Below are 26165 nucleotides of genomic sequence, written 5' to 3' on the forward strand. Positions count from 1 at the left end.
GAAATGGTCCAGTGGTGAACTGGTGTAACTTTTTAATAAAAGGAATACGTTAGCCGTCATGAAATGCATATGGGCGGCCGTCAGTGAGTTTTGGTAAAGCAAATATAAGCGTAAGAAAACGTTAGTGTAAACGGAAATTATCTGCCTGAGGGCGAGGCGGGATTCAATCCTTCAACCGGAGGTTTACCAGTCTGTCACTTTGTTAGTGCAGCACCATGACATAGCTATGCAATGCGTGAAATAGCATTAGCAAACCAGTTCATGGTTTTCAAGAACACAGGCCAGTAAGCACAGAAGAGCTCCCGTTGAATCCATATGGCTTTGCAATATTGTAGCCAGTTAATAACTGAACGTGCAGACGGTACGTCATAATGCAGCGTATACGTTACCGTATACGGTAAAATGTAAAATGTCCAATGGGGAGACATGTTGTTAGTGGGATAGGCGGCAGGAAAAATAAGAGAAGGAGAAATGCAAAAATCCCCTTAGTTTGGGGCTTTATTGTGTGGAGGTGTGAAGTTGTTTATGAAATCTGTCTGTGGAAATGGGGTGAGAATGTACAGAATTTAATGTTTTTAAGGACTGAGTATCTGTGACTGTTGTGGTTATTTCTGTGGGGAACCCTGAAAAGTGCCAAACTCTCGGTGCTGTATAGGTATGGGGCATGCCCCCGCCAAGGCGTAACTTGGCGGGATGGCATACCTGCCATCCCAATATATATATATATATTGCACACACACATACTGGGATGGAAGTTACGCCTGGGCGGGGTGGCATCCCCCATACCTATACAGCACTGAGTTTGGTACATCTAGTAAAATGAACTTGATAACCAAGAATAAAGATATGTTTGCTGGAGGAATATACATTCTGTAGGTATTCACCTGCAGTTCTGTACATTCATTTAAATGTCTTGCATGAGGCATGTAATGACACCAAGATCGTAAGATTAAAAAACACAGGGCCAAGTGACTTGAAACAATTTAGAAAACATTGGGTAGCTTTGCTTTGGAATACAGCTTCTTTAATTTCGGTGAGGCAAGATAGCCTATACTGTTTGTAGTACAGTAATTTGGTGTCCTTTTGATATCAAAACTTTTAATGGCAGGCCTAGATTTAGCCAATTTGAATGAATGAGTTATACACAGTGCTTTTGTATGTGTGAGTAACTTGGCATTTTTGTACGTTGAAAACATTTTTGTGAGATCTCATTTCTCTCTGCAAAGTGTTTGTTATAAGAAAGTGAGAACAGTAATGCATATAAATGTAGAAGCATGCGTACACATACATGCAAACACGCATACAGCTTAGGCAGTGCCAGATGTAGACTGGTTTGATTGTGAGGCAGAGTGAGATTTTGGGGGAGGGCAAGTTGAGGACATGATTCGTGATGAACACCGGAGCAGACCTGGGTGCAAAAATGCAAAGTAACCCTTTAAGAAATGGTTGTGGATTATTATGGCTATCCTTGTGTGAATTTGTACAGTATGACAAACCATTTAGCACTTTCGCTTTGCTATATGTGTAAAACAATGGCTGTAACAAAGGGTGCAGTGGCATAAGTATAAAAGAAGCTTGCACCTTTAGAAAATGAACAGAAATGTCCCCAGTGTATGTACTCACTCATGTGACAGCCATTCAACAAGACTTCATTGACAAAATTATCAGTAAGCTCGTAGAATTTGAGCTCCGTAGGTCGCAACTTGTGTATCCTTCTGTCCTGCTCAGTTTTCTATTCTTTTGTCGAGATGCACTTTCAGTGTTTCCAAGGTTTATAAGGCATTTTGATACGGTTAGCTGTAGGTAGGGACTCCTCTTTGCTGCTTTGCTTAGCTAAACAGTGGAGAATAGCAGCACACGCATATGTCCCAGAAACATTGCATATTAGAAAATAACAGTAGTACGAGAGAAATGAGGACAAATGATGAATTGAGTAGTTGAAACAATATATTGTTAGCAGAATGGGCATGTAGGTGAAGTCTGACATGATCACAGACTATAGTGCAAAGAAAATAGTGACCATGAGTGAAATGAGTTTCCTTATTGAAAGGTATATAAAACAGACGGTATTACTAGTTACATGTTAACTTAGTTGTTGAAGCAATGCGTGAAATAGCGCAGCGGAACTGTAGTATAAATGTACTTTTCTGACGTTCAGTACTAGTAGTTATAATTATGAATGAATCATGTTTATAAATGTAATGTTTTAATGAGGTGTTGCACAGTTAATATGTAGTAATAGTTTGTATGTGGGTAGATAGAGAACAGGGCAAGGTAACATGAACGTAGAAATGTGGCCTTTGCTGATAAGAACGTTTATTACAGTAACCAACTTAAGAAATATAGTTAGTAGAAACACCACCGTGGTCAGCTGGTGTAACTAAGAAAATCAATACATTTACCGTCATGAAACCCCTGGCTGGCCATGGTCACTTCAATCTGCATTGAAGATTCAGATATTTTGATAAGTGCAAAAGCAATAGTTCAGAAGCAAAAAACAATTGTATTGCTAACTAATAAGTGTAATAAAATGTTAGTTTAAGATATGAAAAGATCTGCCTGAGGGCGAGGCGGGTTCGATCGTCCGACCTTGCGCTTCGCAGTCAATTACATTGGCAGTGCACCACCATCAAGTAGCTGTCCAGAAGTGTGAATTTTCTTGGTGAAATGTGTCCGTGGTATTAAAGAAGACAGGTCAGCAAGCACAGCTGAGCACTGGTTGTATCCATATGGCCTGGCGATATTGTAGGAGGTTAACTGAATGTGTAGATGGTATGTCATAATGCAGTGCATACGTCCGGTGAAAGGCGGGTAGATGTGGTGCAAAAGCAGTACCGTATTTTCCGCACTATAGGGCGCACTAGATTATAAGGCGCACTGTCAATGAATGGTCTATTTTCGAACTTTTTTCATATATAAAGCGCACCGGACTACAAGGCGCATTAAGCGAAACAAAACAGTCAGATAAGTCAGTCAGTCAAACTTTATTAAACACGTTCACAATAACTCTCAACATTGTTCAAACGTTAATAAGCGTATTCACAATAACTCCCAACCTTGTTCAGTTGTAACACGTAAAAAAAACACAGTCTGATACCGCTAAATCAAACGTTAGCGTATTCACAATAACTCTCAAAATTGTTCAGTTATAACACGTAAAATACAACACAATACACTCACTTTTTCAGTTCATTCCTCGTCCACAAATCCCTCAAATTCTTCATCTTCAGTGTCCGAGTTTAACAGTTGGGCGATTACGGCATCCAGCATGCCCGGATCCCTCTCGTCATTATCCGAGTCAGTATCGTTGCTGTTACCTGGCAGTTCAGTGATGATTCCGGCCTTCGTGAAAGCTCGGACCACAGTTGAGACTGATACCTTAGCCCAGGCATCCACGATCCATTGGCAGATAGTGGCGTAAGTCGCCCGGCGCTGTCTCCCTGTCTTGGTGAATGTGTGTTCGCCTTCTGTCATCCACTGCTCCCACGCAGCTCGCAGTTTAGCTTTGAACGCCCTGTTGACACCAATATCTAGCGGCTGGAGTTCTTTAGTTAATCCACCCGGAATGACGGCAAGCTCCGAATTAGTTTGCTTCACTTGGTTTTTGACAGCATCGGTGAGATGGGCGCGCAATGGAGTTGCAGATCAATAGGGACGGATATTTGTGGAAAAAGCCATCCGGTCTGTTGACGTAAATTTCTCTCAGCCACTCTCTCATGATTTTCTCGTCCATCCAGCCCTTCGGGTTAGCTTTGATGACGCCGGCTGGAAACTTTTCTTTTGGCAAAGTCTTCCTCTTGAAAATGACCATGGGTGGAAGTTTCTGGCCATTAGCTTGGCAACCGAGAACTACAGTGAAGGATGACTTCTCGTTCCCTGTGGTGCGTATAGACACCGTTCTGGTCCCTGTTTTCTCCACAGTGCGGTTCACGGGGATATCAAAGGTGAGGGGAACCTCGTCCATGTTGGTGATGTGCTCTGGCCGGATCTTCTTTTCAGTGATCTTGTTTTTGCAGTATGCGCGGAAAGTGGCTAGCTTTTCTTCGTAATCTTTTGGCAGTTGCTGCGAGACGGCAGTTCGTGTGCGGATGGAGAGATTACGTTTTTTCATAAAACGAAAGCACCAAGAAGGACTGCCTCGAAAGTCATTGATATTCATGTCCCGTGCTAACGCTGTTGCCTTCAGTCGAATAGAGACTGTAGAGACGCTTCTACCCGCTGCTCTCTGTTCAATAACCCACTGTTCAATTTTGTCCTCTAACTGTGGCCATCTCGCTTTGTTCCCTCGGAAACTCTGTGTGGTCTTCTTTACTTGACGCAGGTCATCTTCTTGCTTCCTCCACTTCCGTACCATTGATTCATTAATGTTGAATTCTCTCGCAGCTGCTCTATTCCCATGTTCTACTGCGTGACTGATAGCCTTGAGTTTGAAGTCCGCGTCGTAAGAGTGTCTCTTGACAGGTGCCATTTTGGGGTCTTTATACACACACACTGTAATATTATGGTGAAGCACAGTATGTATTACTGTGTTACTGTATTGTATTGTATTGTTGTATTACTCCGCGACGCTCCTGACTACGGTAGCCGTAATGCTGCAAGCGGTGCGGCTTTGTAGTTTACCAGTCGTACTAAAACATTTTGACAGAACGCTGTGAGCGCCGTGTACCACACAAAATCGCTTCGAGGTCAGTAAGCACAACCGGATTTAATCCATATATAAAGCGCTCCGAATTATAAGGCACACTGTCGTTTTCTGAGAAAATTAAAGGCTTTTTAAATACGGTAGTTGAGAAATAAGACAATTATTAGTGAATAAGCATGTATAAGAAATTTGCTTCAGGTGGGATTTGAACCTGTGACTCAATGATTCGAAGACTGTGACATTACCACTGAGCCATGAACTGACTAGCTGTAGAGACTAGAGCCCGACCGATGCCAGGTTTTTGGGTCCGATGCCGATCCCGATTTTGGAGAGTCCTAGCCCACCGATTACCGATGTTTTGACTGATATTTTGCCAAAAAGTGCAACATTTTCAAATCAATTTGAAAAACTTATATTTTATCAAAGTTTCTATATTTAAGAACATTTAACTTAAGCAAACAAATAAAAATACACACAAAGAACTTGATAAAAAATGTAAAAGATGATATTAAATTAAATATATATATTAACACCATCTTTAAGTGTGTGAAATCAAAATAACTCCACACCTTGCTTTTACTCCTTTCTTTTCCAGCCATCTATAAATATTAATTTAAAAAAATCAGTTTTCCATTTTCAAACATGTATTTTTATGAATATTATTATTATTGATGTTGTTATTAATTTGTTATTATTATTTCTTAGTATCTATTCTCAGTAAATTAATTATATTTTCTTATTTTATTCCTACTACATGATCTCAAAGAGTAAGACAATATCTAGTGGAGGTAATGAGTGAATCAAGTGTAACATTAGATGAAATTAAATTGACTGGATGAAATACGTGAAAAAAACTACAATGCGCTTTCGTGCAGGTTACCCGCGCTAACTGTTGGTTGATTCACTTCAACAGCAATCCTTCTCTCATGTTATCACGACAAAGCTAGATAACATGGCTTAAAATGATCCATGTTAGAAGTGTTTTATCTGCGTTTTTACTGTCTGGTTAGCTTACTGCGATGACGCGTGACTAGATAACACACTCGCTTGCAATAACGTGTTGGCTATTGACACAGCATCATATAGTAGCTAATATCATTATCTCAGATTAAAAAAACAAATGTGTGATGCATTCAATCACCATTTTATTTTGGCTGGTTATTTATTTGAGAATACAGCGATGTCCTCTGGAAATGTAGATCCTACGCTGCTTATGTGCTCACTGCCACTTCATAAAGGCTTGCTAGCCAGCTAGCTTGCTAAAGTGAACCAAATATGTTAGCTAGCTCGCTCGCTTGATAATGAGGATTGATAAACATAGTGGTCGTATAAACGCATTTAATTAAAAACTTTCAATAAACATACATACCTTTATTGCGGCAATCGAATCTGTGCAGACGGGTCTTGCGGTGGAGAAATCTGGATGAGGCACGAGTGACGAACGTCTTATTACAAAAGCAGCGCGTCAGCTGCTGCAGTTCACTTGTATTAGAGCTCCCTCTACTGGATAATTCTAGTAAATAGCAATTACAACGTTCGAACAGACAAGTACAGATAAATAATCAATGTTTTTTTTTGTTTATTATACTTATTTAAAAATCGGGACACATCGGCTGCATAACTGCCAATCCCGATGTCGTCAAAAAAGTCAAATAATGGCCGATATTGGCCAAACCAATACATCGGTCGGGCTCTAGTAGAGACTGGCATTTTCTTGGGTAAAAAGATATGTCCATTTTGCGTGTGTGTGACATTTTGATTGGCTGGTGTTGGTGAAAGATTGGCTGGTGTACATAAAATGACCAATGGGGAGACACATTCTTTGTGGGCAAGGAGGCAGGAAAAAGAAGGAAAAAAAGAAGGAGAAAACACAAAATCCCCTTTATTGTGTGGACATGTGAAGTTGTTAATGACTTCTGACTGTTGAAATGGGGTCAGAATGTACGGAAATTAATGTTTTTAAGGGCTGAGAGTCACTTGGCCCTGTGTTTTGTAATCTTACCATTTTACAATGTCATGCAAACTTTGTGTCAGATCAAAGTGTCAAATATTTCGAATTGCCTCATGGAACACATTGAAATTCATGTAGAAAACTGCTGGTGAGTAACTACAGGAAGCATATTTCTCCAGAAAACATATGTTTCTATTTGCTTCTGAACTGAATTTCAGTAAATGTACAAGTTATTGTATATTTGCTACGTACAATAAATGCTGCATGTCAAATACATATTGTACATACATACATAGAGAACTTCTTTATCCCCATGGGGACATTTCCCTCGCAGCATGTTACATTCACATTTACGAACAGACATTTATACCAAGAAACATACAATCATTCACGCAACAGAAATGCTGGGCAGCGAAATACATACATACCAATACAAATTGGACATATAGACGCCTATTCAATCAATCTAGACTGTGAGAAAGCCATCCACACACATGTTTGGCCTGTCCATGTACTGCATGCTTTTACACACAGGGCCAAGTGACTTAAAAGAATTGAGGAAATATTGGGTAGCATTGCTTTGGAATACATCTTATTTAATTTCGGTGAGGCAAGATAGCCTATATTGTTTGTAGTACCGTAACTTGGCGTCATTTTGATATCAAAACTTTTGATGGCAGGCCTGGATTTTGGCAGTCTGAATGAATGAGTTATAGACGGTGAGCAACTTGGCATTTCTGTACGTTGAAAACCAGTGTATGTACTCACGGATTTGACGGCCATCCAACGAGCCTTGATTGACAAAAGAATCAGCAAGTCCGTAGAATCAGAGCTGCCTAGGTCGCAACTTGTGTACCCTTCTGTCCTGCCCCGTTGTCTGTTATTTCGTGGAGATGCACTTTTAGTGTTTGTAAGGTTTATAAGGCATTTTGATAGGCTTATCTGCAGGTGGGAATCCTGTTTGCCGTTTTGCTAAGCTAGAACCGGAAAACTTGACAGTGGAGAATAGGAGCAGACGCATATGTCCCAGCAGGCTTTGCATATGAGAAAATAACAGTGTGAGAGAAATTAGGATGAAATGATGAAATTGCGTAGTTGAAACAATATGTTTTTAGAATGGGCATGTAGGTGAAGGTTGACATGATCACAGAGTATAGTGCTAAGTAAATGGTGTGACCATGAGCGAGCGTGTGAAATCTATTGCATTGATGTGCTTTTCTCATGTTCAGTACTAGTAGTTATAATTATGAGTGAGTCATGATTTTAATGTAATGTTTTAATGGGGAGTTGCAGAACGTACATACGTAGTAATCGTATGTATGTGGCTAGATAGAGAACAGGGCGAGGTAACATGAATATAGAAACGTGGCGTTTGCTGATAAGAAGGTTTTGTACGGTAGCCAAGTGAAGAAATATAGTTAGTAGAAATGGCACAGCGGTGAACTGGTGTAACTTCTTAATAAAAGGAATACATTTGCTGTCATGAAATGCATATGGGTGGCCGTGAGTGAGTTTTGGTAAGCAAATATAAGCGTAAGAAACGTTAGTGTAAAGAGGAAAATTATCTGCCTGAAGGCGAGGCGGGATCAATCCTTCAACCGGAGGTTTACCATCTGTGACTTTGTTAGTGCATCACCATGACATAGCGATGCAATGCGTGAAATATCATTAGCAAACCTGTCCGTGGTTTTAAAGAAGAACACAGGCGAGTAGGCACAGAAGAGCTCCCGTTGAATCCATATGGCTTTGCAATATTGTAGCCGGTTAATAATTGAAAGTGCAGACGATACGTCATAATGCAGTGTATACGTTCGGTGAACGGCGGGTAGATATGGTGCAAAAGCAATGATTGAGAAGTAGTAGACAATTATTAGTGAGGGTAAAAGCAGGTTAAAGAAACGCGTTCCTAGCTGGGCTTGAACCTAGGACCCTATGTTCCCAAGACTGTAACCTTGCCACTAGGCCACAGCGGACTAGCTGTTTATACTGAAAATGTTTGAGTAAAAAGGTATCGGTATTTTGCGTGTGTATGCAAGTTCTTGATTGGGTCGTGTAGGTGAAGATTTGGCTGGTGTCAGTAAAATGTCCAATGGGGAGACATGTTGTTAGTGGGATAGGCGGCAGGAAAAATAAGAATGAGAAGAAAGAGAAGGAGAAAACGCAAAAACCCCTTAGTTTGGGGCTTTATTGTGTGGACATGTGAAGTTGTTTATGAAATCTGTCTGTTGAAATGGGGTGAGAATGTACAGAATTTAATGTTTTTAAGGGCCGAGTGTCTGTGGCTGTTGTGGTTATTTCTGTGGGGAACCCTGAAAAGTGCCAAACTCTCGGTGCTGGATAGGTATGGGGCAAGGTGTAACTTGGCGGGATGGCATACCTGCCATCCCAATGGCAATTTTGTTATTTACCTAATGGACAAAACAATTTACAGGGCCATTATACTTGCAGAAAAAAAAATATAGCTGTATGGTAAGGCTCAGGAACTACACACTACAGTTGTGTGTGTGTAGGGAGGGGGGGGGTTGGAGGGGAATTCATGGCCTGCTTTCAGCTCCCATCAGAGTGTGATTAAGGGGGAGGGGAGAGGGGCTGTCCGAGACGGAATGCAGTCTCTGTATTTGAGCTAAATTCAGAAAAGTCACTGTTGTTTAGCCAAAACGTATTGCAGCAACGTACACTTGTGTCATGTTCTGCAAACCTTATCAAAATATTGTGCATATCAAATATGGTGTGTATTGGATGCAAGAGCACATCGGCAATAATGATCTGAATATTGCAATTTTGAAGTGGTGCTGTAGCACAACCTTGCGTGGTAGTTGTATGAAATGAGATGCACATTATCTACATGGGTCCCTTTTCAATTTGTATATTTCCAAAAATGGTGTGGTCAAATATCTTTCATATACTTTTTGCATTTTCATATTTGATTATTTTTAAGAATCTTGGATTGAGGAGGGTGTACTTCTCAGGACTGTTAGAGGGAAGCTTTCTGAGGGTTCCAGTGAAATTTAGTAGAATTTGGCCTTATGTAGCCTATGCAAATAATATTTTGCAAATAGCACACCCTACAAGCCGTATTGCAGTATAATAGTGTGAACCTGTGCATGCTCGTTCACTATAGGGCTGTCCATCATCCCTTGAAATATAGTCACAACCTGCCCTCCCCCCACCCCCCACTTTCGATACACACTGCATATGCTATTATATATGCCAGTTTTGAGCGTCTCATGCATTGTGGTGGTCAGTGTATTTTTCAGAAAGTATTGAGCGTCATCAGTGATCACATTTTAATTTATTCTATTTCAGGGGATTTACGTCACCGTGATGCTCTAAATAGTGAAAAAACATGCACCACGGCTGATTATTAGCCCTGTAGCCTATATAATTATAGAATTATAAAAACATATAATAAGTACTAATTTGACTGAATAGGTTAGTTAATCAATTTGGACCACCTTGGTTAGGCACAATACTGCAAGAGTGCAACTGCAAATCCCATGTGAAGGTGCACTGTGTCCTACCTCCTGCAGCTTGAAATTCTTCCTCTCAGAGAACATGACCTCATTCCACACCACCTCCACACCCTCCTCTGTGTCCATGGCTAAGTAGGCACTGTCAATTCCGGGCACATTACGCTGGTTCACCTGTGGCAGGGGACATGATTGTGCAAACTTGACCACACTGGGTGACTTAAATTACCATGGCTAAATAAAGAGCAATTCAGAGAGCTGCACCTCCTCTCTCCGTTTCTGCCAGCGTCCACATGGGCTCTCCTCCAGGATCTCTGATTCATCCTCGCTCTCCTCCTCCTCATCCTCTGTAGCAGTGGCTGGAGGCCCCTGGCCTACAGCTGAAACAGGTGGGGAAACTGAAGACACACCCTGGGCAATGGGGGCCGAGGTGACTGTCTCTGGCTTGGCCTCTGGGGCTGAGGGCAGGACTGGTTTCCCTTCTCCTTCCGACATGGTTTCTGGTGGGATTCCGTAGCCCTTGCCCTCTCTCTCTCTCACTTGCAACTGTTCTCCACTTCTCACTGTTCTTCTGGAGCTCTGAATCACTATAACAAATGCATGGCCCATGTTACTTCAACAAGGAACTGCAATTCTACCCATATCACCTCAAGGATGTATACTGTGAACTCATCACATAGCTACGACAATAAACATTGAGTAAGGAGGATTGCAGGACTTGATTCAAATTTCAGAGTACAAAAAAAAGACATTCTGTTAACCCCTTAGCGCACATGCCAAATCTGGCCAATCCTTGCCCATTTAGGGGGTACCCCTGTTTAAAGCTTTATAACTCCAAATGAGAACACCACAGAGACTTTAAAAATGGGTTAAATGAAGCAAGACATTTGTACCATTTATAATACTAGCTTAGATTACTTTATATTCATAATTTTGGAAAAAAAAGTGCCAGAAATTTAATTGTCTAGGCAAAAAACTAATAAAATGAATTTGCTCTTTTTTAGTTCTTTATAACATTGTGAAATTTTTATAACATTGTGAAATTAACATTTAGGTGGAGGCTTCAAATAAGCCCACTGGGTTTTCTGCCTCTCCCTGAACTGTATATTATTTGTTATCTGTCATTTTTGTATTTTTTAAATTGTGCAAAAATAATAAAACTAAAACTAAAATACAGAGAGATTGCATATATACAGCAGGTTAAAGTATAGGCTACATGTCCTGGATCAAAAACTTCTTGACCACAAGTTCATAAAATCTAAGGGTGGATATGTAGAACTACTAAAGATCTATGAAGCAAAAACTAAGCAGTGTACCCAGTGTCTCAAAATCTACCCAATTATGCACTGCTGTAAATTTCACTACAAATCAACTGCTTTTACCCAAGAAACACACTGTTGCATCATTTTCAAGTGGGAATTAAAAGCTTTCTGTCTGTACAGTGGTCTAAGATAGCTAGGGGTCCAGAAACATATCCAAAATCAATAATTTAGACATTTTGGGTAGATTTGGAGACAATCGGTACACACTGCTTAGTTTTTGCTCCATAGATCTTTAGTAGTTCTACATATCCACCCTTAGATTTTATGAACTTGTGGTCAAGAAGTTTTTGATCCAGGACATATATACTTTAATCTGCTGTATATAGCCTATGTAATCTCCCAGTATTTCATTGTGAACTAAAAAATGAGCAAATTCATTTTAGATTTTTTGCCTAGACAATTGCATTTGTGGCACTTTATATTCATAGTTTTGGAAGAAATAAAGTAATCTAAGCTAGTATTGTAAATGGTACAAATGTCTTTCTTCATGTAAGCCATTTTTCAAGTATCTGTGGTGTTCACATCTGGAGTTATAAAGCTTTAAATAGGGTACTCCCTAAATGGGCATGGATTGGCCAGATTTAGCATGTGCGCTAAGGGGTTAAAGACACTCAATTTCAAAAATAACGTATACAACCAAAATATTTTGAGCAGTAATACTTACATAGCAATGATGAAATCGTATTTGTTTTCAGTAGATAGAGACAGAGACAGTAAATTAATGATGCTTCTGTCTTACTCCAGTAAACGATGTCAACTAGGTCTATCAGCAAACATATAGCTATGCCCAGAAGTTCTCAATAATAATAGTATTTTCCAAGAAATTACAAAAAATTGTTGGCAATGTTTTGTTAGGTGCAGCATCTTTAACTGCAACCACAGTGCACATAAGTGAATGCGATGTAAAAAAAAAACAAACAAAAAAAAAAACGCTGACCTATAAAACGCTATTCCAAAAGCAAAATTACGCATGTTATACACAGTTAGAAAGCTTATACTCTCACCTACTGAATAAATGAATTGTCAAATCAAGCCAGACTGTACTAAAAAGGGCAACAACGCCGTAAACAACACGTGTGGTATTATGCATGACTATTTCGGAAGGTACCCAGATTTCACAGATGCCCATATATATAAGATTGTATATTTATTCAATATTTGGTCCCAGATATTGACTGTAGAATGACATGGTATCATTTTTGAAAACTTTGTCTCGTAAACTAATGTTGGGTTTATCTTGTTGCTACGGAATATTACATTAAATTACAGGCATTTGGCAGACGCTCTTATCCAGAGCGACGTACAACAAAGTGGTATAACCATAACAGGAATAAGTTGTGTCGAAAACCCTAGAGAGAAGTGCCGTTCCAAGTGCCGGGAACAACCGCATAGTTCAACTTGGACCCAGTAGGTTAAACTGATTAACGCGAACACAAACAAGAAACAGCAACAACGCAGTCCTATGAAAAAATTAAAGCAATAGTTAAGACAAGTGCATTAAGTCACCTACGAAACAGCTACCTAGTTACAACACTAAGCTTACAGTCAATTTAGGAGATTAAATTGAGATACGATTACTCAGCATAATGACGGATTCAAAGACGAAACAAACTCACCCGATATGGTCTTCAAATGGATCCATGCCAAAGAAAAGTAATGATTCATCCTCTCAAAGCTTTTACTAACTTTTAGTAGCAAAAAACGAAATATCAACTCGCCACCCATGCTAACTGCTTCCTAAGCTCAGAGTACCGTATTATGTATTTAGACATTGGCAGAGTACAGCATAAATGGCGTCTTTTGCTTATATTCAATATTAGTAATTGCAGCGAGAAACTGCAGCTGTAGACACAAGATAGTCTGTTATGTAATGGTAGCAACGGAACGAAGCGGACTATATATGTATTACAGTCATTGTTTTATTATACCAGAGTGTTTTCGCGCGTTTGCACAGAAACTCAAATACTATCAATAAAATGGTGTAGCTATGTCTCAGCATAATGACAGATTCAAAGACTAAACAAACTCACCCGATACTGTCTTCAAATGGATCCAGGCTCAAGAAAAGTAATTATTCATTCTCTCAAAAAGCTTTTACTAAAAAACTTTTGGTAGCCTAGCATGCATTCTGGCTGGCACGGTCTTCCAGTGCTTCCCCGACGTTCAGACCCTCCCCTCACTGATAAAAACTAGACCCTATGGTGTTGGAATACTTGCGTCGCCATGGATGTCGCTTGTATGTGTAAGTAAGCTATATTTAACAATGACCTATATGTCATACAGCCATAACAGGCTCTTATAAAACTGAGTTAAGCAAACAGTCAAATCTAGCAAAATGTTTTTTGATATCAAAACAGTTATTCATGCTTATTCTGAACTGCATTGAACGATCTGCATGAACCTCAACACCACCCCTACCTGACGGTCACTGAAGTGTATTATAAACTGAAAAAATGTTTTCATAATTAAAATTGTTCCTCATCTTCATTAACTACTTTATGCAATGAACCCTAATTAATTTTTTTTTTTTTTAAATAAATAAAATAAAACAAAAACAACTACAAAATGTAAGGCTACAAATCTAACATGTTTTGTTGATTGTTTAATACTTTTTCTTCCATCTTTGTTGAAGCTCCACTTTCCCTGTATATTTGACTTACATAATTTTGGGTAAATTTAAAGAATAGATCGAAAAGCTTCCCTGGATGGAATACATCTTCAGCTATCATGCCTTTACTCAAACTTGCTCTTAAAAACATTTAGACAGTTTATTTTTAATACATGTCATAAATGCTACAGTATAATCAAATGACATATTAATCACCAACTTGCCAGAATATAGCAATTGTTCGCTTTAATACAATGTTAAAAATTAGCTGCTTCCCTCGGCATGTAATCACTATCGTTGGAGGCAAATGCATCATTGCCTTTTAGGGTGGGGTTATCTTGTTTTCCTCAACATAAACCAATATTTAGTGGTATTTGAACAGTTAAACTAATATAATGTATGCATTTACTTGTGCATATTATTATGGGATGCAACATTTAATGAAATATGAACTCCCAAAACACAATACATGCCAGAATGTCTCAGTATCAAAACTAGCAGCCCCATGGCTTCAAAATTTCATTGCAGTTGTGGACTCGAGTTGACCAGGCTCACGTCCCCATTTTCACCGGAATGACAAAAAACACCCATTCATAAAACAAAAACATTTTATACTAGACTGTAGATAAGATCTTGGCAAAGACATGCATATAAAAATCTTGTTGTTCAAACTAGTTTTCCTGGTGACTTAGCCACCAGAAAACATGCATACCAGCAGCAGTTTAGCTGGCTGTGTCATACTATTCTAGCTACTGGGGATACGGAATCTAGAAAGCGGCACGTCCTCTTTTCACCATAATTATAAAAAAAAACACATTCATAAAACAAAAATTCTTTATACCACACTGTAGGACTAAATATTGTTGTTCAATCAAGGTTTAGCTGCCTAGCCATGTCAGAAAACATTTTATTAGGCCTCATTCCCGACATAACTTAGACGAAATGGAAATTGAACAATCAGGATGCTGTTGAGACATGGGTTGGCTAAAATCTGATTATCATTTCATTTTACCAATAAAAAAATCCCTTCTGTGGTTATTTTGATTAAGTTAGCGTGTGCTGTTTTTTGGGTGCCATTTCACTTCCGAAATAGCTGGAGTTCCTTAGGGTGCTGGCAGCCATAACGTTTTTACGACACCTAAATATATGAACATATGAAGAAATAATAACCAATTAACATCTAAAACCTTTCATGGTAATTTTTTCTGGTCATAAAATGTGTAATAATGTCTTCAGTGTAGTTAATATTTTTTATAATGACCCCATTGATTTTAGTGAAGCGTTAAGTGCAGGCACAAACAGTCAAAACAGTCAAATTAGCATAATAATTTCTGACTTCTAAAGAAAAACAAGTAATCGCTGAACTGTCAAGTGTACTTTTGAAACTATTTAATAGCTTCATCTACTTAGATTTCATACATTTCCTTGTTAAATAACCTGTTTAAGTGAGCCCAGATGCCAATTTCGTTTTCCGTTCGTGTGTGGAACGCCCATTGTGATTACACTGCAGGCAGAAGATTCAACCTACCGTTGAACCTCGAGCATTTCTCTAGCTAGACAACTGTACTACACCAGTGCCACCCTGGAGGCCATTTAGGCTACATCCCTGAAATATGTTGTCCGTGTTTGCATTCTTCATTTGAGGAGCAACAGACATTAAAGCTGCTTCTTCCCTCTTTGTCATTGCGATGCATCTTGGTCAGTTTCAACTAGTAAGTTGTCACAGTGTTCTATTGCTCCCTCAAAATTGAAAAAGTTGCCACGGAGGCCAGCCAGCTACCTCTAATTTACACTGATGCAATGACTTTAGAAGCTTCTGATTGGCCAATTGTCATACTTAGGAGTTAATTGGCACCTGTGGCTGTATTTAAGGGCCTACCTTTAGAGCCACTGCCTTTTGCCCTTGATACCATGGTAAAACCCAAGAAACTCAGCCAAGACCTCCGAAAAAAAAAAAAATTGTGGACCTCCACAAGTCCAGTTCCTCCTTAGGATAAATTTCCAAACAACTGAAGGTACCACAAGCATCTGTATAAACAATTGTATGCAAATATAAAAATCTTGGGACCACACGTACATCGTTCAGGAAGGAGGCACAAATTAACTCCCAGGGCTGAACGAACTGTGGTCTGAAAGGTTCAACTGAACCCCAAGACAACAACAAAGGAACTGGTGAAGGAATTGGAGGCATCAGGCAGGGCTCAACAGTGCGAGCATTTCACTCGCATTTGCCCCTAAAAATAGGTAGGCTATGTGCAAACCGGAAAAATAATTTACAAGCAGTGTGCGAGTAAAGATTACAACCTACCGTAATCTTTCTTCCCCCCGCCGCTAATTGTTCAAAAACTCCAAGTCCCACATTCCACAAGCCGCAATCAAGCCGGTGTCAAGTGAGAGGAAGGTGAACAGCACTGAAAAAAACACTAAATTAACGTACATGCAGACATTGCTAAAAATGAAGCCCATTCATTTTTATTTTGAGCGAAAAAGAGACGAGGAGAAAGCTGAATCCGGCGAGGGGGATTCGCAAGGTTCAACTAACGAGGCTTCGCAACGCTTAATTGAGGTAGCTAACGTTATCATTAACATGGCGGCTAGTAACGACGGGGCGGCTGAGAACGACGTTAGCGAAGCTACTGTGACCCCCGCTGTCACTTCAACATCCACTGGAGCCGGCAGAGGGAGAACATATAGATATAATGCTAATTAGCTCAAAATGTTTCCATGGCTAGAGTTCAAAAACAACGTCAAGGGCGGAGTGTAGCACAGTGGGTAAGGAACTGGGCTTGTAAGCGAAAGGTTGCAGGTTCGATTCCCGGGTAAGGACACTGCCGTTGTACCCTTGAGCAAGGTACTTAACCGAAATTGCTTCAGTATATATCCAGCTGTATAAATGGATACAATGTAAAGTGCTAAGTAAAAGTTGTGTAAGTCGCTCTGGATAAGAGCGTCTGCTAAATGCCTGTAATGTAATGTAATGTAATGTAATGTAATGTAGCCTACTCCTTGGGAAAAAAGTTAGCGTAGAGCCCTGGGCATCAGGTACAGAAGTATCTACATCCACCATTAAAAGAATCACATCGCATTCTACATCGCATTAGCCTGAAAAGGCTGTAGCACAAGGAAGAAGCCCCTACTCCAAGACCGGCATAAAAAATCCAGAATGAAGTTTGCAGGTGATCACCAGGATGAAGACCGAGCCATTTGGAGGAGTGTGCTCTGGTCAGATGAAACAAATTGAACTTAGCCATAATGATCATCGCTATGTATGGAGGAAAAAGGGTAAGGGTTTTAATCCGAAGAACACCATCCCAACTGTCAAGCATGGGGGTGGCAGCATCATGATGTAGGGGTGTTTTGCTGGAAAAGGGACAGGTGCACTTCAGAAAATACACGGCATCATGAAGAAGGAGAATTATCTAGAAATACTGAAACAAAACCTCAAGACATCAGCTAGAAAGTTAAAACTGGGTCTTCCAAGCAGGACAGTGATCCTAAGCACACAGTTTCCACCAGTGTATTGCAAGCCTGGTGGCCCACCAGGCATAAATTGACCCCCCGCCGGGCCTAAGCATCAAGGAATGTTTTTTTTTTTTTTTTTTTTTTTTTTTATGTATTTTTAAGATGTGTTTTAAACTACAGTTACAGTGGGGCGGCTTGGTTGGAAAGCTCACCAGCGACATCTATCACTATCAACTATCACAAGCTAACATTACCTAGCAAGCCACCATTTCTTATTTAGTAGGTTAACTAACCTCATTACAAACTGCGTTATCATCTCGTCGGTAAGTACATTCTTTTTATATTAACTTAAGCAGTGTGTAGGTAACGTTAAACTAGTAGCATCAATGTAACGTTCGATACATTGTAACATTACATGACTTATTAATCGCCACTGAAATAACGACTTCACATGTTTATTAATAACATTAGCTTGATGACACTGATGTGCACTACAACGTGGTCATTTAGCTAACTTAGCTAGCTAGCCAAACAGTCAGTAACACAGATAGCCTACTTCCTTTGTGACATTTAGGGATAATGTCAAGGAGGACAGATAAAAGCCAAAAAACCTTAGACAGTTAATTCAGACGGGGTGATGGCGATGAGGAAGAGACTGCTAACAGGGTTGTCACTTTTTTCCCAAAATTACATTCGAACGAATAACAAATAAAATGGAATTTGTTCGAATTAATTTGAATCTTTATGTAATTTGATACTCCAGCGGAATGGACGCGGATAATGTAGGCTACCCTAACTTAACATGCCTTGGCTCGCTCTCCTTTTGCAATCCCATCCCATTTCATAATCGCAAACAAACTTTCATTAACAATTTATTTATTCAGTAGGCGAGAGCTTTCTAACAATGTATAACATGTCTAATTTTGCTTCTGGAATAGTGTTTTAAATCTCAGCATAACCAAAAGTTGTTTCATTATCGGATTAACTTAGGCATTGATTCGAACAAGAATTCGAATTTTGAATAAAAAGTGACAGCCCTAAATGCTAACATTCGCAGCTCCACTGAGTCAACGTTAGCTGAGCCTTGGGTCGACGAATCGCAGCCGAGCACCTCGTCCTCGGTACAGCCGAGCACCGCATAGAGTGAAAAAACTTCGATATTTATTTTAATTTATTTTGTTGTTTAAAGCATTCCAAGACATTGTACATTGTTGTCAGATTCTTTGTAAGACTCTGCTATGCTGTAAATTAGAGCCCGACCGATGCCAGATTTTTGGGTCCGATGCTGATCCCGATTTTGGAGAGTCCTAGCCCACCGATTACCGATGTTTTGACCAATATTTTGTCAAAAAGTGCAACATTTTCAAATCAATTTGAAAAACTTATATTTTATCAAAGTTTCTATATTTGAGAACATTTAACTTATAAGCAAACAAATAAAAATAAACACACAAATAACTTTTTGATAGATAAAAATGTAAAAGATGATATTAAATTAAATATATATATTAACACCATCTTCAAGTGGTGTGAATTCAAAATAACTCCACTACTCCTTTCTTTTCCAGCCATCTATAAAAAATTAATTTAAAAAAAAATCAGTTTTCCAGTTTTAAACATGTATTTTTATGAATATTATTATTGTTGTTATTAATTTATTATTATTATTTCTTAGTATCTATTCTCAGTAAAGGAATTATTTTATTTTATTCCTACTACATGATCTCAAAGAGTAAGACTTTATCTAGCGAGCTTCCCTGTCCATAAGAATTTGGTGGTGAAAAAAACTACAATGCGCTCTGACGCGTGACTAGATGACACACACTCACTTGCAATAACGCATTAGCTATTGACATAGCCTCGTTATTTCTTATTATTTATTCTCAGTAAGTTAAATGAATTATATTTTCTTATTGTATTCCTACTGCATGATCTCAAAGAGTAAGACTTTATCTAGCGGAGCTAATGAGTGAATCAAGTGTAACGTTAGATGAAACTAAATTGACTGGATGAAATACGTAACGTGAAGCTTGTCCATAAGAATTTGGTGGTGAAAAAAACTACAATGCGCTTTCGTACAGGTTACATTTAGCCTAACTGTTGGTTGATTCACTTCTCCAACAGCAATCCTTCTCTCATGTTATCACGACAAAGCTAGATAACATGGCTTAAAATGATCCACGTTAGAAGTGTTTTATCAGCGTTTTTACTGTCTGGTTGGCTTGCTACGATGACGCGTGACTAGATGGCACACTCGCTTGCAATAACGCGTTGGCTATTGACACAGCATCATATAGTAGCTAATATCATTATCTCAGATTAAAAAAACAAATGTGTGATGCATTCAATCACCATTTTATTTTGGCTGGTTATTTATTTGAGAATACAGCGATGTCCTCTGGAAATGTAGATCCTACGCTGCTTATGTGCTCACTGCCACTTCATAAAGGCTTGCTAGCCAGCTAGCTTGCTAAAGTGAACCAATGTTAGCTAGGTCGCTCGCTTGATAATGAGGATTAATAAACATAGTGGTCGTATAAACGCATTTAATTAAAAACTTTCACTAAATATACATAACTTTATTGCGGCAATGGAATCTGTGCAGACACGTCTTGCAGTGGAGAATATTGGATGAGGCACGAGTGACAAACGTCTTATTACAGAAGTAGCACGTCAGCTGCTGCACTTCACACTTGTATTAGAGCTCCCTCTACTGGATAATTCTAGTAAACGGCAATTACAATGTTCGAACAGACAAGTACAGATAAATAATCAATGTTTTTTTTTGTTTGTTATACTTATTTAAAAATCGGGACACATCCGCCGCATAACTGCCGATCCCGATGTCGTCAAAAAAGTCAAATAATGGCCGATATATCGGCCAAACCGATATATTGGTCGGGCTCTAATACCATGAAACAGGTGAAAAGCGATTGGCGGTCCAACCTAAGGTCTGATACACTGTCACATCTTCTTATGGTCCAGCTGTCCTCTCCATAGATCACGGAGAATGACCCCACAAAAGCTGTGATGCCGTGGCATCCGGACTCTGTCAGGAGCAGGAGGCCAGACTTCATGGACCGTGCAAAGAGGGTAGAGAGTGAGGAGTAATGTCCACACCTCCGATAAGGAGAGAAATGAGGTCTGTATGGGTTCAAAGTGCAGTAGACGGGCGAGGTTGGGGGCAGGGTGGATGGGATATTAAGGTGGAGATGCCATATGTAAACACAGCCAAGCTCCAGCTGTGCGTGCACGCACGCACGCACGTACGCACGTACGCACACACACACACACACACACACAATTCTCACAGATATACTTAGTGCTGGTGTAAGAGCTTACTTTAAGATAAGTTACTATAGGTTTTGAATTATTCATGGAAAACAATAGAATCAGTGAGGAGTCTGATGAGGAGGTTTAAGTTGATTAAAATGAATGGCTTGAATTGATTAACTGTTGATCAATATATTAAAATAATTTTGCTTCAAATTTTCCTCTGGCCTCCTCTTTAAGTTTGTATTCAACATAATACCTTATTATCTCAATGAAATGTACTGAAACAAATGTGACACAAAAAGGCAATTTATTATTTTGGCTGGTAAAAAATATGCTTGGCCGGTGGATTTTTTCATCTACCAGCCGCCTTGGCCGGTGAGTCAAAAAGTTAATTTTGGACCCTGTGTACAGAAGATAACATCTTAACATGTTAGCATTTCACCTACTTTAGTTAACCTAGTTAGCGTGTACAGATGCTATCCTGCATGCATTAGTAGGAGCTACGGACACACAGCTACAACCCTTGTACGGATGCTATCCTGCACACATGAGTAGGAGCTAATGACACACAGCTACAACCACTGATACAGATGCATGGACATACGGAGGACAACAAATACAGGGGTGAGGACATGCCATAGCTAGCTAGCTATATAGTTAACCAAGTTTTACTCATGACACTTTTAGGATGACTAATATAACTAACATAATCGCTACTTACTCATCCCCGGCTGTATACGTAACGCTACGTTGCGACGTGGGTCTGGATGGTTTCGTACTTCTGAGCTATGCGCCCTCACTGAAATGCATTGTGCCAGTTGGAATTTGAAGCAAGCCCACACAATTCCTTAAGGAATTGTAACCTTTTATTTCAATACCAACGTTGGTAATGAAGTAATATTTTTCACCAGGTTGTCCACGTTTATATAGCCTAAATTAAACAACACGGTAAGAACGCACGGGGCGAAGTATCTAAAATGTGCTTTTAGTAGTCCATCTTCGGAACATTGTAGTTTCACCACGGCAGACCCACGTCAATAACATCCGCCGTCGCATAATTACGTAGACTAATGCAAGTGCAGTCGGATTCTCTTAGCGCCACGGTTGTCTTTTCCAAAGTCCTTATGAATTCTCCTTCACATCTTTCCTTGACCTCATGACGTTTTCCTTCGAGGTCAAGGAAAAGTGGTTAGGAAAAGACATAGGGCGTAATTTTTTTGACTATTCGGACTGCATGGAGAATAGCTAGTCTTTTTATACCTTGATTACGTTTAGAATATTGAATATAACGTTTTTTCATATTTTTCCGAAGTAAAATATTTTCCTACCGCACAGACAAAGATATGATTTTAAAATTATTCTTTATATTAGCCAATTGAGCTTGGAAGTCAAATTGCCTCCAGGGGGCGTCTGGTTTGTGATGTCACAGCCCAATGTTAAAATCCTAACGACTTTTTAAAAAATCATTGATTGTAAAATATCTATAGCGATTAAAAATAAAAGATTTCTCACGTTTTTTTGGGACCATCATTCTCTACCGTACCATATGCTTGGTTATATTTATTTCAATCTCTGGAGGGAAAACGGATTTATGTCGATTTACGATGTGCTGGTGGTCCTCAACTACACTAAATGAGTCGCACGGATACACGTCACAACCACGTGTGCTTGTAAGTCTACCCGCCAAGTGCGGTGCCTAACTACTGGTCTGGGATCAGATTTCCCTTCCCAGGTCCTAACTTTAATCATTAGTAGGGGAAGAAAATAACTGACTCTGGACCAGCAGACAGGGCCAACTGCACCCAACACCGGTGGCTAGCTAGCTATACCCACGACAAATGCGGTGTCATTGGTTAGCTTAATGCATTTTTGCAATGGTCAGGACAATAATGTTAAGAAGGGAGAAAATCATTCCAGATCCAACCATGTGGAGCAGGTCATATACAGCCAGGGTAGATTAGCGGGTCTGTCAGCGTCAGCATGAAAGATATTGTTCATAAAGTTTTGGTTAGCTAACGTTAACGTTAGGAAGGGCTGGATCAGCAGGTAGCTAGCTAGCTGTCAAAGTCAGGTTTATTTGTCATTACAAACCATATGCTGTACAGTACACGATGTAACAAAACTTCGTTTCGCAAGGCTTCGGTGTAACAGACTTTCAGTGTGCTCACAGCACTTACAAAGGAATACACACATTGTGAAAATCAGAATCACAGTGCACTTAGACAAGACAGGTGCAGTAGGCAAGAGAAAACTATTTATTAGAAATTGTCTATTAAAACAAAGTAGTAAATATATTGTCGGTAATTTATCGAAAACCATGCTGGCTAGCTATATTGTTGTGTTAAAAATATATATGACGTTATATTCCATTTGAAATTACGTCTTAAGTTAGTTAGGTTAGGTTGTACTCTTTTATACGGTCTATGGTTGTACTTTATAGATCCCTGAAAGGAAATCCTGTTGTCATCACGACCATACAATTATGATGTGAAATAAACAATATAACTTAATAGTAACAAATCTGTTATTTCCAGTAATGTTAAATTGAAATAAGATATCAAAGTGACACTAGAAGTAAAAGGGCGCAAGCGTGTTCCAGCTGAGCCGTGACGACATAAGCGTGCGTCGTGAGTACAGTACCGGTGTAGTTCCTAAGCGTACTAAACGTACACAGCGTTGTACCTTGTACTTCTCATGGGTCAATCGTGCTGCTGATATTATATTTCATGAGTCATATGTCATGAGTACCGCATACTAATAGCTAACTGGTTCCCGACTTGTAACTAAAAATATTGCTTATTGAAAATTGCCCCATTCATTTTCCCATTGACAAATTTGCTGGAAACGAGGGGAGTGGCTTGGCGACGTTTTCACTTACAAGCTCTATGACTGCGCCATCCTCGTTGTCCACGTGATTTGAGAAACACAACTGAGCATGTCTGTTGAGCGAAAAATTGTACTTCCTGGTTCTCATATGTTTCTATTGGCGTCGCTGTCTTAACAGGCTGCCTGAAAAATGCATGAGGCGACTCCAGTTTCCGCTCTATTTGGGGAAACGTTCCTAAACAGAGGACCACACTTGCGCATACTTGTATTCGTTCCGTAACTGAATGACCCATTTGAATTGATTTAACTTAGGAAACCTCTACTGTTTTCATAAATAAGCAGTTCTCTCGAACAAGTTCTCCACAATGTCAACGGACTGAAGTGTACGAGTTCGAAACACTTCAGTCGACAAATCGATAGGCATAACAAACGGTTCTACTGCACATCGTCATTGAGACTTGTTAGCTAACATTTCGCGCTTGTTATTAGCTCCTGCTGATCCCAAGCAAGTGGGTTCACAAAAAGCACAAATTAATCGAAATGTCTAGCGAAATAACTCGAACTCAAAGGGTGGTACTAAAGCGGTTTACAGTTGCACAAACACACCAAAGTACCGAATCTTCGACGAGCTAGGTAGACTAATCTAATACAAAGTAAATTCACCTAGCTAGCCACATTATTTCAAGAAAAACTGTAGTCTAGTCCGGTGAAGCGTTGCCACGCTCGACTCCTCCTAGAAGAATGATAGTATCTACTAGTCACAAGTACATTTTGCAGGCAATTTAGCATAACGAGTCTAGATGGCTAGACAAACAACCGACTGCATTTTAGCTGGCTAACTGGTCAGCCACTGCCGGCGCTTCAAATGTTTTAACGAAGAACCAAGCTAATAATACACATCAAGAAATTATACTAGCTAGCTACTTTCTCTCGTGGTAATAACGTACTGAGGATCAGAGGCCTAATGCTGTTTTCAACAAGAGGTACATGTTACATAGCCGTTTTTATAACTAGTTTACTTGTGTTGTAAGTAAGAAAACACCCGATTAGCTAGTTAAGTATTTTCCTCAACAATTATTACCTTCGCTTGTTGATGAGATCAATTTTGTCAGTTCGGACGCGGTAAGCAGTTCTTCCACTCCTTCCAAGGGGCTTCTTGATAGCAGTCCTTCACGTACTCACAGGCAAGCAGATCAGTCCTCAATGACTAGCCAACTGGCCAAAAGTCGCGTTCCATAAAGCGCACTTGCTTCGTAACAGTTAGGCAGAAGCTGAGCTCTTCTCAATTCGTTCACTTTCAGGTTAGTAGATTTTTGGTTAGCAAACAGCCATCTTATTAACCAAAATGCACACGGTTAAAGCTATTATCAAGATAGCTTCCTATGTGAGGATTAGCTAAATCAATGGCTTGATAACGTTAGCTAGCTACCTATTAGCCTATAACCCGCTAGCTAATTTAGCTATAATTGATGTGCTTTTTCTGTCGGAAGATAAAGCTCCTGGCTAACACAATCGTAAGCACACGTGTAAATAAAGGCTAGTATTACCGCAAAACATACGCGAAAAGCGTTCACAATACCGATATTTCCGAACTAAATGTGTCTCGTGTCTATCCCTGCAGTCAAATAATGGCGACTGTCGAATGCAGAGAAGAGGCCATTCTCTCATCACTAACTTCAGCCACACATTTTTTTTTACATGGTATGACGAAAGACAGACTTTCGACAGCACCAATCGCTACACAAATAGAGTGTTACAGTGATGACGTATTTTGTAGGCCAATCCCGAACGTTTCTTCCGCCATTGGTTCCCTCCAGAGATATGCACGTCAGATTTCGTATAGGAATTTCGTTTTCTGCCGAAAATAAGGTATTTGACGAACGTATTCCGAAGACGGTTTCACGTTTTGTTCTACGAAATACATTACACGCAATAATATATCAGCCGTGAATTTAGAAACAGTTATGTGCTTTAAAAAAGTAAGTTGCTAAAAAGTTACTATGTTGAAACTACAACGGTTGTCACGTGCAAGAGGGCTAGTATTGAAACTTGAGTGGTGGTTGTTAGAAAGCGACCATTGTTGTAGTTTAAAAATAGCAACTTACTTTCTAAAAGCACGTAAGAGCTTCGAAATCCACGGTGGTGATATTAATGGGTGTAATTTATCTCTTAGAACAAAACGTGGAGCCCTCTTAGGCTTACGTTCACCACAGACCTTATTTTCGGCAAAAAACTGAATCCCTATGGGAAAAATCATGGGGATGGCCCAGGGGCGATTCTAGGATCAGAACTTTAGTGGGGGCTCAGCCCCTAATGAGAATGTGGCATGCATACAGTGCCTTGCAAAAATGTTTAACCCCCCTGCTAAATCACTAATTTCATTGGATAACAATTAATACATTAATATTGTTCTATATATGATATTTAATTTACAACAATACTTTTAATGAATTACTAGTAAGTAACATGAGTTTTACACCACAACATATTTTTTAAGGAAATAAAAAATGGAATATGCTGTTTGCAAAAGTATTCAACCCCTTTCACTTTGGCAAACCTCAATTCAACTAGGGTACACAATGTTACCTTTAGAAGCAACCTAATTAGT

At 39.5% G+C, this 26165-nt stretch overlaps 1 protein-coding gene across 1 annotated transcript in view; it reads right to left on the reverse strand.

Annotated features, from left to right (window-relative positions):
* Positions 1–25270, reverse strand: part of nrbp1 (nuclear receptor binding protein 1) — a 91241-nt gene extending 65971 nt beyond the window's left edge. The window contains exons 1-3 of the mRNA XM_035422295.1: positions 24639–25270; positions 10328–10650; positions 10115–10237 (exon numbers count right to left, since the gene is read on the reverse strand). Of these exons, the coding sequence (XP_035278186.1) occupies positions 10115–10237; positions 10328–10558 (354 nt within the window). The 5' untranslated portion in view covers positions 10559–10650; positions 24639–25270. The remainder of the gene's footprint in view (positions 1–10114; positions 10238–10327; positions 10651–24638) is intronic.
* Between the last annotated feature and the right edge of the window lie 895 nt (positions 25271–26165).

This window comes from Anguilla anguilla, chromosome 6, assembly GCF_013347855.1.
Source record: "Anguilla anguilla isolate fAngAng1 chromosome 6, fAngAng1.pri, whole genome shotgun sequence".
Lineage (NCBI taxonomy): Eukaryota > Metazoa > Chordata > Actinopteri > Anguilliformes > Anguillidae > Anguilla > Anguilla anguilla.